The sequence below is a fragment of the Jaculus jaculus genome, chromosome 7 (assembly GCF_020740685.1).
Source record: "Jaculus jaculus isolate mJacJac1 chromosome 7, mJacJac1.mat.Y.cur, whole genome shotgun sequence".
Classification (NCBI taxonomy): domain Eukaryota; kingdom Metazoa; phylum Chordata; class Mammalia; order Rodentia; family Dipodidae; genus Jaculus; species Jaculus jaculus.
The window spans coordinates 126516049-126533389 of NC_059108.1; the positions used below are offsets into that span (position 1 = coordinate 126516049).

A 17341-nucleotide genomic window follows, 5' to 3' on the forward strand; every position below is an offset into this window, starting at 1 on the left:
CTGCTGCCCTGCTGCCGGAGGAGGCGGCGCCGGCCGGGCCTTGCCGCGCCGCGACCCCGCACCCCGCAGGGGGCCGGCCGGGCCTGACCGCAGAGCCGAGCGGCTCCAGGGTCTCACCTTCCTGTCCCGAGTGGCCCGCCCGCTCGCCTTCCCGGAAGCCGCCGCAGTCAGGACTTCCGGCCGCGGCCGGAAGCGCGTGCCCCGCCCGTGGCGTCAGTTCGCCGCCCTCGGTGGTCCGGGTGACGTCCCGGGCTGGAGCCCTGGGGAGGGTAGGCAGGTGCCGGTGAGGAGGCTGGCGGAGGGAAGGGCGCGGGCGCCGGCTCTTCCTGACCCGCCTCTGTCTCCTCAGACCCCGGGCCCGCGGCGTGCTGACCTGGAAGACTGGCCCCGGCCCGGTGCGAGCCTTGGAAGCCTGTGGATCTCCGCGTTCCCACCTGCTCTGCGGGCCGGTGGAGCCCAGAACAAACCTGCGACCTTGACAGGCCGTCCCGAGACTAGTGTGCTCTGGACCCCAAGGAGATGGCTGCAAAAGGGGGTGTGAGGAGAGTGAGCCGTAAGCCACCGGACCCCGATGATGAACTTTTAAGCACATGAAATGAGTTTTTAGAGGGAGAGGGACAACGTGTGAGTTGATCAGAACTCTCAGGTATGGAAAGAACCCTTCTGACCCAGACCAAGGTATGGTTTTCAGAATGCCGGTTGGCTCAGGTGTTAGAGGAACCTCGTCAGCCTACCCTGCCACACCTAAACTGTAAAAGGCTGAGAGTGTTTTCGGGCAGTGATCCCCTTAACCAGGCGAAGAAGAATATGGATTCTGGATGTTTCATACTATTCACATGATGAAGACATGGCAGGTGTCAGATGCAGAGAAGAGACCCACCATTCGGTATTTGCACCCTCAAGATAAACAACCCTTTAGTTATAGTCCCGGAATGCCTGCAGGTTCTTGAGAAGGTGTAGTTACCTTTTCGTTGCTGGGAAAAAGCAGCTGATGGGAGGAACATGTCTTATTTTGGCTTACAGTCTCAAGAGGAAATTTATGTCAGGGGAATGCATAGCATGAGCAGAGGCTGGACATCACCTCTGCCACAGCAGGAGAATGAGCCGAACTTTAGCAAAGGGGAGATAGCTATAACACCCCAGAAAATGCCTCTTCCATCAGGGCTTCACCTCAAAATTACCACCAGCTGGACACCCAGCATTCAAAACATCAGTTTATGAAGGACATCGAATTCCAGGCACCATAGGACTATTTGGGATTATTGATAATCCTAGAAGTTGCAGGTCAGATATCTGTCAAGGATCATGAGAAGTTGTCTGCTTGTGTTCTGAGACTCGTGCATTTATTGCAGAAAGTGGTACAGAAAACTACTGAGAGAGAACTGTGGATCAGGCCTGATAGACCAAATTGTGTTAGCAGGTTGCAATCAGTTTGTCTGCCAGAGGGTGGCAGCCCGGGTCTTAGTGCAGTTAACTGACCCTGACAAAGGACAGGAAGAGGCCCTTCTCCAGGCAGGCTGAAGGGGCCTTTGGCCGGGCTTGTGACCAGCAAGGATGTCCGGTCATAAGCAGAGTATGAACTCATGTGCTCCAGGGATCAATATCCACCAATCTACCTCCTGCTACCAACTCACTGCAGTTTTCAGGATAAACCTTTTGTCATGTCTATCAGATGTGTCACTGTCTAGGAAAGATGTTGACCTGCACTAATAATTACTTAAATCCATCCTGTCAATTTTGTTGTTGTCTTTAGCCCATGAACTTGTATAATGTCTGTCGCTCCATCTGTGCAGTGCTCCAAGAGGACAGACAGGTTCAGTTACCTGTGCTGCCCAGAACTCGCTGAGCTGTCAGCTTGTGTGGCGCAGGTACAGGTTCATCAGTCACACATGACCGTGGTGTCAGAAGTTTTCAGGTGTGCATCGCCTACATTTATGATGAGGACCATGAGCTGTGGTTAACATAGGCTCTGTGTGATTGAAACAAAAGGCTCAGTGGAATGCTGAGGTTGATAAGTCTACAGTGGTCATCTTTAGACTTCTGATAAGTGTTAGCAAAGCAACTCGGTTTTGAGTATCATTTTATGGTTATAAGTGTAGACATAAAATAAAGGAATGAAAATAAAATGTCTCATCTGTTTTTGTTACATCAAGGTTCCAAAACAGTTCATTTGAACAAATGTTTCCAAAGTGTTGATCTGAAAACCAGTTAAGTTACACAGACTGAGTTGTTTGAACTCTCCTCATGATGCTCAGGAGAAAGGATTTTTTTTTTTTAATTTAGTTGAAAGAGAAAGAGGCAGATGGGGGAGAGAATGGGTGCTCCAGGGCTTCTAGCCACTGCAAACAAACTCTAGACACATGCTGCCATCAGGTGCATCTGGCTTACGTGGGTTCTGGGGAATCGAACCTGTGTCCTTAAGCTTTACAGGCAAATGTCTTAACCACTCTAAGCCATCTCTCCAGCCAGAATTTTTCTAAACAGCTGAATGAAATCAGAATCTACACAAGTTAGGACAAGTAATAGGTCCAGCCACACCAGTGTCTTAAATTTAGAAAGAAATAAATGAGCATTGCATGGCAGATTGGCCTAAAAGTTTTGCTATGTACTATTAAAATTTTTTTCTATGTATGTGTATGACTTTACATGTAGAGAGAGGAGTTTTGTGCTCTACCTTCTTTTGAAATGGTATCTCTTTTTTGAATATTTTATTTTTTTTTATTTGCGATAGAGATACAGAAGTAGGCAGATAGAGAGAGAATGGTGGCATACCAGGACCTCCAGCCACTGCAAACTAACTCCAGATGCATGTGCCCTCTCGTGCATCTGGCTTATGTGTGTCCTGGGGAGTTGAACCTGGGTCCTTTGGCTTTTCAGGCAAGTGCTTTACTGCTAAGCGTCTCTCCAACCCAAAATGGTATCTTTTCCTGCTGCCAACGAGTCTGGCCTGTGAGTGGCATTACGTGGGTGCTGGGCTGTCCCCAGGTCAGCAGGCGTTCCAAGCAAGCACCTTTTAATCACTAATCCATCTTCCCATACCTCATATGCTGTTTTTTTTTCCCTGAGGTAGGGTCTCGCTCTAGCCCAGGCTGACCTGGAATTCAGTATGTAGTCCCAGGGTGGCCTCGAACTCACGGTGATCCTCCTACCTCTGCCTCCCGAGAGCTGGGTTTAAAGGCGTGCGCCACCACACTCTGCTCCCAAATGTTTTTCTAAAAAATATTTTATTATTTATTTGAGAGAGGGAAGCAGATAGAAAATGAGCATGACTCTAGCTACTGCAAACAAATATCCCCATAGTTCAAGCCATAATACAAAAAAATCCCCCCGAAACCCATAATGACACAGAATAAACATTCACACTACAAAAGATGACATTGGGTATAGCAAAGAAATACTCAAACAATAGAAGATATAAGTACGATAAACACCAAACTGTAGCTCCAAGTCCAACCATAGTCAATGACAAGTCTCCAAGTCTGATAATCCCAACCAGCAACAAGTCTCTGGAGTTCCAATTCCGCCCCTCCAGCTAGGCTACTCACAGTCCTGGAAAACTTCATCGGGGCCGGCAGCTCTCCTTAGCAGCCATCTCATGGTTCTGGCACCTCCACTGGGTCTCTGCTGCAACCAACGGCCCATCCTCGGGGCTCCATTGAGTCTCCATGCAGGCATACAGCAAACCTGCTACACACTGCCCATGGCCATTTCCAAAACACAAGACTGTTGCAAATTCAATGACCCTCTCTTTCCTGCATTTCTTATACTCCATAATTCCTGGTCGGGTGCCAATTTGTTAATCTGGGTGGAGAGGGGAGAGAATAAAGCAGACTGAAGAACAGAACACTTCTTCAGCTGTCCCAATCTCAATATTTGAAATCTCTCATACAGTTGCAGCTGAATGGGCAGAAGTTTGGGCCCAAAGATTCATTTTTGTGTGTGTGTCATATCCCTGTACACACACCAGTCCATTTCTACACACTGCAACCCTGCACAGATTCTCAAGACATGGTATACCAGCAAGCCTCTCACACAATCTGCTTCTATCCCAGTCCAGGCAAAGCTCTTCCTCATCCTCAAGGCAAACCTCACAGTCCATAGTTCTTACTGCATTCAGGTCTTCAACACTGACCAAAATAGTCCATCAAGTTGTACTTACAGCACTGCAATGCATCTCTTAGCTCAAGATTTCAAATCCTTCCACATCTTTCTTGAAAATCAGCTCCAAAAGGGCAAAGCCACAGTCAGATGTCTAGCAGCAGCATTACTCAACTTTCCTGTTGCAGTCAGGTTCACATTGCTGGTAGAAATCACTTGACCAAGAGCAACTTGTGGGAAATAGGTTTATTTTGGCTTACAGGCTCGAGGACAAGCTCCATGAAGGCAAGGGGGAAACGATGGCATGAGCAGAGGGTGGGCATCACCTCCTGGCCAACATCAGGTGGACAATAGGAACAGGAAAGTGTGCCAAACGCTGGTGAGGGGAAACTGGCTATAATGCCTGTAAGCTTGCCCCCAACAATACACTGCCTCCAGGTGGTGTTAATTCCCAAATCTCCATCAGCTGGGAACCTAGCATTCAAAACCCCTAAGTTTATGGGGGACACCTGAGTCAAACCACCACAGTATACACACACGTGTTAAAGGCTGTAACTCTTCTGTTTGTGAGGCACTGAGTGAAGGACTTAAAACTGTAAATTTAGAGTATAAATCTTGCTATGCTTTTTTTTTAAGTTAGTCATAACATACAGTGAACACTTGTCCAATGACTAAGCACCAACTGAACACATTTGGTCCAATAACAAGCTAAGTCACATTTTTCTCCTCCCATTTTATGGATGAGATAAAGCCCAAGGTTTCACAGATAAGTATTGTTATCAACCAGTTGGCTAGAGACCTTTTACTCCCAGATAGAAATCGTAGGTAGACAAGCTTTTAGTAAATTTATTTACTTTTATTATCATTATTATTGGTTTTTCGAGGTAGTGTCTCACTCTAGCCCAGACTGTCCTGGAATTTATTATGTAGTCTCAGGCTGGCCTTGAACTCACAGCAGTCCTTCTACCTTAGCCTCCCTAGTGCTGGGGATTAAAGGTGCAGGCCACCATACCCACCTGGCTAAAGAAGCTTTTCAAGTGGGAGTCTTTGGTGCCTTTTATATCCCTTAGTGTTTGACCATGGTGGCAGTGGATAGGTGGGAGCAGCAGCAGGTGGCATCTCTAGATCTGCCACTTGAGTGCGGGCCTCTGGGCCCTTAGCTCTGTAAGTATTAGAGCTCTTGTGCAGGCCTAAAGTACTGGCACTCTCAGCTCTGCAAATGTTACAGTTCTTGCGTAGGCCTAGGAAATCCAAGTTCCTTGGCAGCAGCCAGTGTCAGCTTCTGGGTGGGCCTAGGTGTCAAGCCTCAGCTCATGACAACGGCTGGTGTTACAGCTCCCAGGCCTCAGGCTCTCTCTGGAGCTGTTCCAGTGACCGGGGCCTGCAGTTCCTCTTCCCTGGCTCATGGTCGCCTTCTCTCACCATGTCTGTCAAGCAGCCACGCCACTGCCTCTGCTGTTGCTGCCATTTCCCCATCTCCACTGCTTCTTCCTGTGCTACCAGCCGAACCCATGTACTAAAAACCCTACTTTACGTTAAGCCTTTTATTAAATCTCATATCAGTCCCCTTCCTGTTGCGGGGACAAAGTACATGACCAGATGCAGCTTAAGAAAGGAAGGGGGGGCTGGAGAGATGGCTTAGCGGTTAAGCGCTTGCCTGTGAAGCCTAAGGACCCTGGTTCGAGGCTCGGTTCCCCAGGTCCCACGTTAGCCAGATGCACAAGGGGGCGCACGCATCTGGAGTTCGTTTGCAGAGGCTGGAAGCCCTGGCGCGCCCATTCTCTCTTTCTCCCTCTATCTGTCTTTCTCTCTGTGTCTGTCGCTCTCAAATAAATAAATAAATAATTTAAAAAAAAAAAGAAAGGAAAGGGTTTATTTCTGGTTCACAGTTTCAAGGGGAAGTTAATTATGGTGGGGAAAGTATGACAGAGGAGTCACACTGTCACATAAACAGAGAGGAAGTAGAACCGGGGAGGCCACATAATAAAAGCTTCAAGGTCCAACCCCCGCCGTGACACACTTCCTCCAGTACAGCTCCACCTCCTAAAGGCTTCACAACCTTCCCCAGCAGCACCATCAACTGCAGATCCAAATGCCCTGAGTCTGTGTAGGACATTTTACATACAAACCACCACAGACTTAACGCTGCAACGCCAGAGAGGCAGCATAGTAGGAGCTAACTCCAGCAACTGAGCTTGACTTAGGCAGCCAGAGAAGGCGGAGTTTGCACCAATCACAGAAAAGCTCGCATGCAAAGGGAGGTTTTTACTTGTGTAAACCACAGTGCTGTCCCTTTAACAGTAGTCATTGCCATGCTGTCCATTGCTAGGCTGCCAGAGAAATCGTTCCTTCTCTGGAAATGCTCACAGAGTCATGGAGTTCACTGAGGCTTGTGACAGCAAAAGTCTGCTACAGATCGTCCTGGCCGAGGCTATACGCTCAGCAGCTGTCACAGTCAACTGCAGTTGTTGAGCGGTCTCCTCTAGGCATCCGTGAAGTGTCTAAACCAGCTACTCTTGCCATCAGGGTTTTCTGGCTGGCTGCTTGACTCCTTTTGCTCAGGGCAAAAAGGGTGAGTCTCACAGTTGCTAATTATGGAGTTAAATTGTCCCATCCCAACATATTTGCTCATTTATAGGAAAATGAACATCAGAACAAGTACTCACAGTAAGACTAAGCTTATCATTAACATTAATAGTGATTTTAAGGATGCTTTAATAACATTAAACACCTCTCCAGTGCTCCAGGGTCTCCCATTATCTATCACAGTGACAGGCCAGGATTTACATTCAGGCTGTTCATCTACAGAGGTTTATATTTTAATCTATGCTATCTTGTTAAGCCCTCAAAGAAACCTGTCAAAAAGATGACTGTTTTCCCCATTTTGCAGACAAGAAACTTCAAATTCATGAAGATGCACTGGTCAGGGCAAGGACACTCAGTCTGACTCCAAAGAGCTTTTCTTAAGGTACTGTGGCACACATCCTGTAAATACTACATAATTGTAAAAAAAAAAAAAAAAAAGTTTGTGAAATAGTAAAAATGTGTATGCTCTTTAAGTGTGTTTCAAAGAGGAATAATAAGGTACTAAAATTTTGTGTTGAAATAATCATAAATGTTAGCGGAGATGTGGAAAAAGAGGAACCCTTCTACACTGCTGGTGGGAATGCAATCTGGTCCAGCCATGGTGGAAAACAGTGTGGAGGTTCCTAAAACAGCTAAAGATTGATCTAACATATGACCCAGCTATAGCACTCCTAGGCATATATCCTAAGGACTCATCTCATTTCCTTAGAAGTACATGCACAACCATGTTTATTGCTGCTCAATTTATAATAGCTGGGAAATGGAACCAGCCTAGATGTCCCTCAGCTGATGAGTGGATAATGAAGATGTGGCACATTTACACAACAGTTCTACTCAGCGGTAAAGAAAAATGAAGTTATGTAATTTGCAGAAAAATGGATGGATCTGGAAAGGATTATACTAAGTGAGGTAACCCAGGCCCAGAAAGCCAAGTGCCACATGTTCTCTCTCATATGTGGATCCTAGCTACAGATGATTGGGCTTCTGCATGAGAAGGAAAATACTTAGTAGCAGAGGCCAGTAAGTTAACAAGGAGACACAAAAGGAAGAGAAAGGAAGGGAGGAGGGTACTTAATAGGTTGATATTGTATATATGTAAGTACAATGATTGAGATGGGGAGGTAATATGATGGAGAATGGAATTTCAAAGAGGAAAGTGTGGGGTGGGGGGAGGGAATTACCATGGGATTTTTTTTGTAATCATGGAAAATGCTAATAAAAATTTTTAAAAAAGAGGCACATGCCTGCAAAGCCTAAGGACCCAGGTTCGATTCTCCAGGTCCCATGTAAGCCAGATGCACATGGTGGTACATGCATCTGGAGTTATTTTCAGTGGCTAGAGGCCCTGGCATACTCATTCTCTCTCTGTCTGTCTGTGTCTCTAATAAATGCATAAATAAAAATACAATCTAAAAAAAGAAAAACAAATTTAAAAAAAAGAATTTTAATAAAAAAATTGTGTTGAAATAATGAGATATTCAGAGAATTTCAATGTTCTTTTGTTTCAAAAATAAGTTGCAAAGAAATGATCAGAAATGCTCAAAGAAACAGAAGAGAAGTAGCATGTTAACTGGCCATAGGAACCAGCCTGGAAGAGCTCCCAGTGGTGACAGCTACAGTAATTTGAGGTACAGAGTAACTAAAACAGCACTGAGTTGTAATCAAAGGTATAAAATAAACATACATGAGTTTTGCTGCTGTAAATAAAGGTTGAGTAAATAAGTGTTGCAATCACCTTCTCGTTGCTGGCACCATGCACCCAATCAACTAGGAACAGCTTTAGGATGAAAGGGTTTATTTTGGTGTACAGGCTCAAAGGGAAACTCCATGATGACAGGGGAATACATGGCATTAGCGAAGGCTGGACATCACCTCCTGGCCTACAACAGCAGGAGAGCGTGCCAAACACTGGCAAGGGAAGCTGGCTATAACAACCATAAGGCTGTCCCCAACAATATGCCTCATCTAGCAAGGTTGCAATTCCTAAATTGCCCCCAGCTGGGGACGCAGCACTCAGAATGCATGAGTTTATGGGGGACACCTGACTCAAACCATCACATTCCACCCCTTGGACCATAAACTGACCATCCATGATGTAAAATGCAGTGCATTCAGTTCAGCTTCAAAAGTCTCCATAATTTTTTGTTGTTGTTTTTGTTTTTCAGAGTAAGGTCTCACTCTGACTCAGGCTGACCTGGATTTCACTAGTCTCAGGGTGGCCTCGAACTGTTGAATTTATGGTGATCCTCCTACCTCTGCCTCCTGAGTGCTGGGATTAAAGGTGTGCAACACCATGCCCAGCCAATACAAGTTTTAAAACAGGGTAAACATCAAGTTCCATAACTCCAAGTCCTAGATCTCTAACTAGTCCATGGAATCCCAGCTTCTCTCCTCCAGCTAGGCTGCTCCCACTCCAAGAAGACTTCATCCAATGTTGGCAGGTCTCCTTGGCAGCCATCCCATGATCATCTCATCTCCACTGGGTCTCCCCTGCAACCCATGCCATGGCTCTCCATAGTACCAGGTCGGCTACCAAATTTGTAAATCCAGAGGGAGAATAAAGCTGACTTTGGAGAGCAGAATATTCCTTCAGCATTCACTCCTCTTACTTTCAAGAGTCCATGTTCTTTCCGCTGTCCCAGTGTAGAACAGCTGGCCCAAAACATGGTGTGAGCAAAGGCTGGACATCACCTCCTGGCCAACATCAGGTGGACAACAGCAGCAGGAGTGAACTGAACACTGACAAGGGGAAGCGGGCTGGAAGATGCATAAGCCCACCTCCAGCAAGTCCATAATTACCAAACTGCCACCAACCAGAGACCCACCACTCAGAATACATTAGTTTGTGGGGGACACCTGACTTAAGCCACCATAGTAAGTGATATGGGAATCTTAGGGTATCTTTGAGAGCATAGTAACCCTTCTCAGCTCCCAAGTGTGCAGTAACTCAGAAGTTAGGATGCCTACATGCAAAACTTTAACTGAGTCTGAGGCCTCGGGGTCCCCTGTCTTATGGATTCCACAAATGAAATCCCGAGGATAAGGTTCAGAACAATTTTATTGTAGTTTGAAGTTTTTAGGAGGGAGAGCTTTAAGAAGAGAGCTTGGCAAAGAGGCAACCTACAGAATGGGGAAAAAAAAATCTTCGCCAGCTATATAACTGATAGAAGATTAATATCTAGGATATACAAAGAACTCAAAAAGTTAAATAATAAGGAATCAAACAAGCCAATCAAAAAATGGGCTATGGAGCTAAATAGAACATTCTCAAAGGAAGAAATACAAATGGCATATAAGCATCTAAAAAAATGTTCCACGTCACTAGCCATCAGGGAAATGCAGATTAAAACTACATTGAGATACCATCTCACTCCTGTCAGATTGGCCACCATCAGGAATACAAATGATCATAAATGTTGGCAGGGATGTGGAAAAACAGGAACCCTTCTACACTGCTGGTGGGAATGCAATCTGATCCAGCCATTGTGGAAATCAGTGTGGAGGTTCCTAAAACAGCTAAAGATTGATCTACCATATGACCCGGCTATAGCACTCCTAGGCATATATCCAAAGGACTCATCTCATTTCCTTATAAGTACTTGCTCAACCATGTTTATTGCTGCTCAATTTATAATTGCTGGGAAATGGAACCAGCCTAAATGTCCCTCAACTGATGAGTGGATAATGAAGATGTGGCACATTTATACAATGGAGTTCTACTCAGCAGTAAAGAAAAATGAAGTTATGAAATTTGCAGAAAAATGGATGGACCTGGAAAGGATTATACTAAGTGAGGTAACCCAGGCCCAGAAAGCCAAGTGCCACATGTTCTCTCTCATATGTGGATCCTAGCTACAGATGACTGAGCTTCTGTGTGAGAATGAAAATACTTAGTAGCAGAGGCCAGTAAGTTAAAAAGGAGACATAAAGAGAAGAGAAAGGAAGGGAGGAGGGTACTTAATAGGTTGATATTGTATATATGTAAGTACAATGATTGTGATGGGGAGGTAATATGATGGACAATGGAATTTCAAAGGGGAAAATGTGGGGGGTGGGGAGGGAGGGAATTACCATGGAATTTTTTTTATAATCATGGAAAATGTTAATAAAAATAAAAATTAAAAAAAAAAAACTACATTGAGATTCCATCTCACTCCTGTCAGATTGGCTACCATCATGAAAAAAAATGATCATAAATGTTGGCAGGGATGTGGAAAAAGAGGAACCCTTCTACACTGTTGGTGGGAATGCAATCTGGTCCAGCCATTGTGGAAATCAGTGTGGAGGTTCCTGAAACAGCTAAAGATTGATCTACTATATGACCCAGCTATAGCACTCCTAGACATATATCCTAAGGACTCATCTCATTTCCTTAGAAGTATGTGCTCAACCATGTTTATTGCTGCTCAATTTATAATTGCTGGGAAATGGAACCAGCCTAGATGTCCCTCAACTGATGAGTGGATAATGAAGATATGGCACATTAATACAATGGAGTTCTACTCAGCGGTAAAGAAAAATGAAGTTATGAAATTTGCAGAAAAATGGATGGATCTGGAAAGGATTATACTAAGTGAGGTAACCCAGGCCCAGAAAGCCAAGTGCCACATGTTCTCTCTCATATGTGGATCCTAGCTACAGATGATTGGGCTTCTGCATGAGAAGGAAAATACTCAGTAGCAGAGGCCAGTAAGTTAAAAAGGAGATATAAAGGGAAGAGAAAGGAAGGGAGGAGGATACTTAATAGGTTGATATTGTATATATGTAAGTACAATGATTGAGGTGGGGAGAGGATATGATGGAGAATGGAATTTCAAAAGGGAAAGGGGGGAGGGTATTACCATGGGATATTTTTTATAACCATGGAAAATGTTAATAAAAATTGAGAAAAAATAAATTTAAAAAGAGACCTTGGGCTGGGAAGATAGCCCAGCAGTCAAGGCACTTGCCTGCAGTGCCTAACAACCTGGGTTTGATTCCCAGTATCCACAAAAGACAGATGCATAAAGTAGCACATGCATCTGGATTTTATTTGCAGTGGCTAGAGGCCCTGGTGCACCCATTCTCTCCCTCACTCTCTCTCCCCTCCCTCTCCTTGCAAATAAATAAATAAAATATTTTTAAAAAAAGAAAGAATAAACTGGGCACAGTGGCACACACATTTAATCCCGGCAGAGGTAGGAGAACCACATGAGTTCAAGACCAGCCTGAGACCATAGAGTGAATTCTAGGACAGCCTGTCTGGAATTAAGTGGCTGGGGAATTAAACCCAGGTTGGCAGGGTTTGCAGGCAAACACCTTTAACTGCCAAGCCATCTCCTCAGCCACTCTCTATTTTTATAGTTGTTAGTCTTTCTCCTTTACTTACTTACTTCCTCCCTTCCTCCTTCCCTCTTCCTCTTCCTTTTTCTCTTCCTCCTCCTCTCCCTTCTTTCTCTCTCTCTCCCTCCCTCTCCACTTTCTCTCTAGGCTGTCATAAGCTAAGGCTGGCCTCAGACTGGTTATATAGCTGAGAATGTCCTTGAACACCTCCTCCTATCTGTGCTTTCACCTTTATGTCCCAAGTGCTAGGATCACAGGCGCTCACTGCCATGCATGGCTTGCTGAGGTGCTGGGAATCAAACCCCAAGTCCTAGTGAGTATCAAACAAGCACTCTATCTACTGAGTTATATCTCCATCCCAAGCTAGTTTTCTTTTCGTTCCTGTCTTTTTTGTTTTATTTTGTTTTCTTCAAGATAAGTTCTCACTCTTGCCTAGGCTGAGGACCCAGGATGCCTTCTCAAACTCATAGCAATTCTTCTACCTCAGTCTTCTAAATACTGAGATTAAAAACATGCAACACCATACCCTGACCCTAGTTAGTTTTCTTATGTACACAGGATTAGTGTATTAACTCAGCGAGTGTATGAAATTAGTAGTATTGTGTGATTTATTAATAATTATGAATTCAGCTAGGCATGGTGGAATATACTTTAATCCCAGCATTAGAGACTGAAGTAAGGAAAATCACCATGAGTTCAAGGTTGACCTGTGACTACATAGTGAATTCCAGGTCGGCCTGAGCTAGAGTGAGACCCTACCTCAAAAAATCAAAGGGGTTGGGGTCTGCAGGTTTTCTCAAAACCACCAAAGGTTTGGAGGCTACAAGAATGAAGAAGCTGGGTGTGGTGGCACACACTTTTAATCCCAGCACTTGGGAGACAGACAAGGAGGATCGCCTGAGTTCAAGGCCACCCTGAGACTACTAAGTGAATTACAGGTCAGTCTGGTCTGGAGCGAGACCCTACCTCGGGAAAAAAAAAAAAAAATGAATGAATGAAGACACACTCAGAAATACAGTGAAAAGCTGGCTGTCATGACACATGCCTTTAATACCAGCACTTAGGAGGCAGAGGTAGGAGGATCACTGTGAGTTCACGGCCAACCTGAAACTACAGAGTGAATTCCAGGCCAACCTGGCTTAGAGTGAGACCCTACCTTGAAAAAACCAAATACAGTGAAAAGCAGAAGTAGCAAATTTTATTCTTTAGCTGTAAGCAAAAGCTCCCTTTGAGACGGAAGGGCCCCCAGAGCTGGGTGACTATTGACTGGGCCTCTACACCAAGCTTTTACCTTGCTCTGCTCCCTCCTCCCCTCTTGCTGTGGTGATTAGGGGTACGGAGTTAGCTCCTCTCCTTAGCCCCTTTCCCAAAATGCATAAGGCAGTAGCCTTTAAAATAGTTGGCTGGTTTAACTTTTTCCCCTCACTTCTGCTTTTAGGGCTTTTGGCGCTAGTGCTCAAATAAAAACAGACAGTCTTGGTTCCAGCTGTCTACATTCCTGTTCCCCCAGACCCTTTCCCTCCCTGCCTACATAAAGCCAGATGCACAGAACGGAGCAGCCACCTGGAGTTTGGTTACAATGCTCTCTCTCTCTTGCTTTGTAAATAAATGATAAAAATAAATTTAAAACATATTTTTATTATATTTAAGAGAAAGAGAATATGGGCATGTTAGAGTCTCTTGCCATTGCAAATGAACTCCAGATGCATGTGCAAATTTGTGTGTCTAGCCTTCAGAGTGTCTTTTTTTTTTTTTTTTTGAAGTAGAATTTAGCCCAGGCTGACCTGAAATTCACTATGTAGTCTCAGAGTGGCCTCGAACTCACAGTGATCCTCCTACCTCTGCCTCCTAAATTCTGGGACTAAAGGAATGCACCACCATGCCTGGATTTTTTTGTTTTGTTTTGTTTTCTGTTTTTTGAGTAGGGGCTCACTCTAGCCCAGGCTGACCTGGAATTCACTATGGAGTCTCAGGGTGGCCTCGAACTCATGGCAATCCTCCTACCTCTGCCTCCTGAGTGCTGGGATCAAAGGTGTGTGCCACCACGCCCGACTTTTTTTTTTTAATGTAGGGTCTCACTCTAGCCCAGGCTGGCCTCCAAGTCACAGTGATCCTCCTATCACTGCCTCCCAAGAGCTGGGATTGAAGGTGTGCACCACCATGCCCATCTAGACTATCTCTTTTGTTTGTTTGTTTCCAGGTATACAGTCTTGTTCTAGCTCAGGCTGACCTGGAATTCACTAGGTATTCTCAGGGTAACCTGGAACTCACAGCGATCCTCTTACTTCTGCCTCCTGAGTACTGGGATGAAAGGTATGCACCACCACATCCTGCTGAGTGTACATTAAATATTTTATTTATTTATTTGAGATACAGAGAGAATGGACATGCCAGGGCCTCTAGCCGCTGCAAATGAACTCTAGATATATGTGCCACCATGTGCATCTGCCTTTATTTGGGTCCTGGGTAATCAAACCTGGGTCTTTTGGCTTTGTAGGCAAGCACCTTAGCCGCTAAGCCATCCCTCCAGCTGGAGGCTTTTTTTTTTTTTTTTTTTTTTTTTTTTTGAGGTAGGGTCTCACTGTAGCCCAGGGTGACCTGGAATTTACTATGTAGTCTCAGGGTGGCCTCGAGCTCATGGCGAACCTACCTCTGCCTCCCGAATGCTGGGATTAAAGGCGTGCACCACCACACCTGGGTTGATGAGTGTGTTTTCTAATTCCCCAGCTAGATTAGGTGCTCACCTTGTAATAATCCCATGAAAGTCCGATAACATTGTTTTTCTATGTGTTAGACATATGCTACCTTATTTCATTCTAATTGCAGCTCTTGTAGATAGATTACTATCTCTTAATTCAAATAAGGAAACAGTCATTTGAACAGGTAAGGTGATTTGTCCAGAATCACGCAGCTAGAAAGTTACCAAGATCTGACCACATCCAGAGTCACCACCATTCCCATTGTTCCAAGTGGCTCCAAGAGCATCTTGGTTATTTACCAGGCCAGCACCACCAGCATGTATGTGTGGAGGAAGATGGAGTCAGAGGGAATCATAGCTAGAAGCAGCTGGGCCTTTGCTGGTAGTGCTTGAGGGGAGCATCAAGGGGAATTACACCAGCACTGCTCCACGGCAAGCAAATGCTGGTTGTGACCCTAAGCCAGACTGGAGATGCCTTCCTTCCTTCCTTTCTGTCTTTCTTTCTTTCTTTCTTTCTTTCTTTCTTTCTTTCTTTCTTTCTTTCTTTCTTTCTTTCTTTTTTTCTTTTCTTTTCTTTTCTTTTCTTTTCTTTCTTTTTCCCCCCTTTTCCTTTTTCTTTTCTTTGCTCTTCCATAGGGTCTCACTTTAGTCCAGGCCGACCTGGAATTCACTATGTAGTCTCAGGGTGGCCTCAAACTCACAGCAATCCTCCTACCTCTGCCTCCTGAGTTCTGTGATTAAGGCGAGTGCCACCACACCCAGCTTGTAGATGCCTTTTGAATGGCAAGGAGTACACCTCTATTCATGACTGAGACACATGAACAAATTGTCAGTGACACAGAAATCACTGGAAGAGTTTATTTTCCTGCTAACCGGGACTCTACTAGAAGAAACCTGTCACCTAGATGCAGAGAAAGTAGGAGTAACAAGCTGAAAAGATGGCTTAGCAGTTAAGGTGCTTGCCTGCAAAGCCAAAGGACCCAGGTTTGATTCCCCAGTGTCCACGTAAGCCAGATGCACAAGGTGGTGCATGCGTCTGGAGTTTATTTGCAGCAGCTAGAAGCCCTGGTGCTCCATTTTTTTTCTCTCTCTCTACCTCTTCCTCTCACAAATAAATAAATAAGAATAAATATTTTTAAAAAAGAAAAGAAAGGAGTAACAAACTATAGTATACGTGTATGGTGTACATAGTTCAAATCACAACAAGAGCTGTTGCTGGCAGCACCCAAGATGGTCCCAAGGATTCTCAACCCCTGGAATTTATACACTAGTGTGTAATTTCTCTTGCTATAGGCTGGATTTAGTGACTTGCTTCTGAAGAATGATGCAAGTTTTGTTTTGTTTTTTAATTTGAGAGTGACAAACAGACAGAAAGAGAAAGAGGCAGATAGATAAAGAGAGAATGGGTGTGCCAGGGCCTCCAGCCACTACAAACGAACTCCAGACCATGCGCTCCCTTGTGCATCTGGCTTACGAGGGTCCTGGGGAATTGAGCCTTGAATGGAGGTCCTTAGGCTTTACAGGCAAGCGCTTAGCCACTAAACCATCTCTTCAGCTTGTTACTCCTACTTTCTATTCACCTAAATGATAGGTTTCTTCTATCATCATTTATTTCTGGGAATGTCAGCCTTGCTTTGGAGGCAGCCTGGTGGAGTAACCATACAGAGGAACCGGAAGATCTTCCAAGAGGTGGCCACAGCTTTGGCCCACATCTCTGTGGCAGCCTGTGAGCCAGCCAGAACCAGCCAGCTGAATTTCTCTGTGAGCCTTGATTCATAGAGACTGTGAATAGCAGCTATGAAGTCTTGCTGTTTTCAAGCCACTAGGTTTTGGGGTGATGTGCTCAGCAGCAATGGTGAACAAAGGTGTTAGCCATTTATTATTTATGGGCAGGTAAGAGCATGTGTTATGCCCTTCATTTGGTCTTCACAATGACCCTAGACGTAAGTGTCCTCATCCTGATTGGAGGAAACACGCCCAGGAAGGTTAATAAACTGGCCCATGGTAAGAGGAGGTGGTCAAGCTGGAATGTGAGCTGAAGCCTTTTGGCACCAAGTGCCCATGCTTACCCACTAATTTAAACAGCCTTCAGGCCTAGAGCGTGAATCAATGACAAGAGTGCTTGCTTAACATATACTGGGCCCTGAGTTCAATCTCTAGCACTGCAAAAAACCAAAGCATAACAGCTTCTAGGATATGTCGGGGTGGTAGTGTGTTTGCCTAGCATGTACAAAGCCCTGGGCTAGATTTCCAGCACCTCAAAAACAAAATAAAAGCAAGCAATTTGGCATCTCAAATGCATCAAGATTTACCACTCTCTTGGAGGGGGGGCGGTGGCACGACACTGGGAAGAGACTGAGCTTCCTGGTTCTGCAAATGGTGGGCTAAAGCCTGGGGCCATGGCTTAGTCAGTAAAGCACTTGCCATGTAGGTGATGGCACACACTTGTAATCCCAGCACTGGTGTGTGGGGAGGGGAACTGAGACAGGCATATCCCTGGCCAAGCTGAGTGGAAAGTCTAGCCAAACCAGTGAGCTGTGGGTTCAAATAAATACAGAAGAGGGACTGAGGAAGACACCCAGAGTTGACATTTGGCCTCCACATACACCTGTACCCACTTACAAATATATACATAGA

At 45.0% G+C, this 17341-nt stretch overlaps 1 protein-coding gene across 3 annotated transcripts in view; it reads left to right on the top strand.

The window, feature by feature from the left end:
- Gon7 (GON7 subunit of KEOPS complex) overlaps positions 1-17341 on the top strand; it is a 51900-nt gene that overhangs the window by 12701 nt on the left and 21858 nt on the right. For 2 of the 3 annotated variants that reach the window (XM_045154387.1, XM_045154386.1), the window contains exon 2: positions 6989-7066. In XM_045154387.1, coding sequence (XP_045010322.1) covers positions 6989-7065 — 77 coding nt within the window. In that variant the 3' untranslated portion in view covers position 7066. Of the gene's footprint in view, positions 1-349; positions 2127-6988; positions 7067-17341 lie in introns of those variants that run through there. The other variant, XM_045154388.1, reaches the window with a different exon arrangement.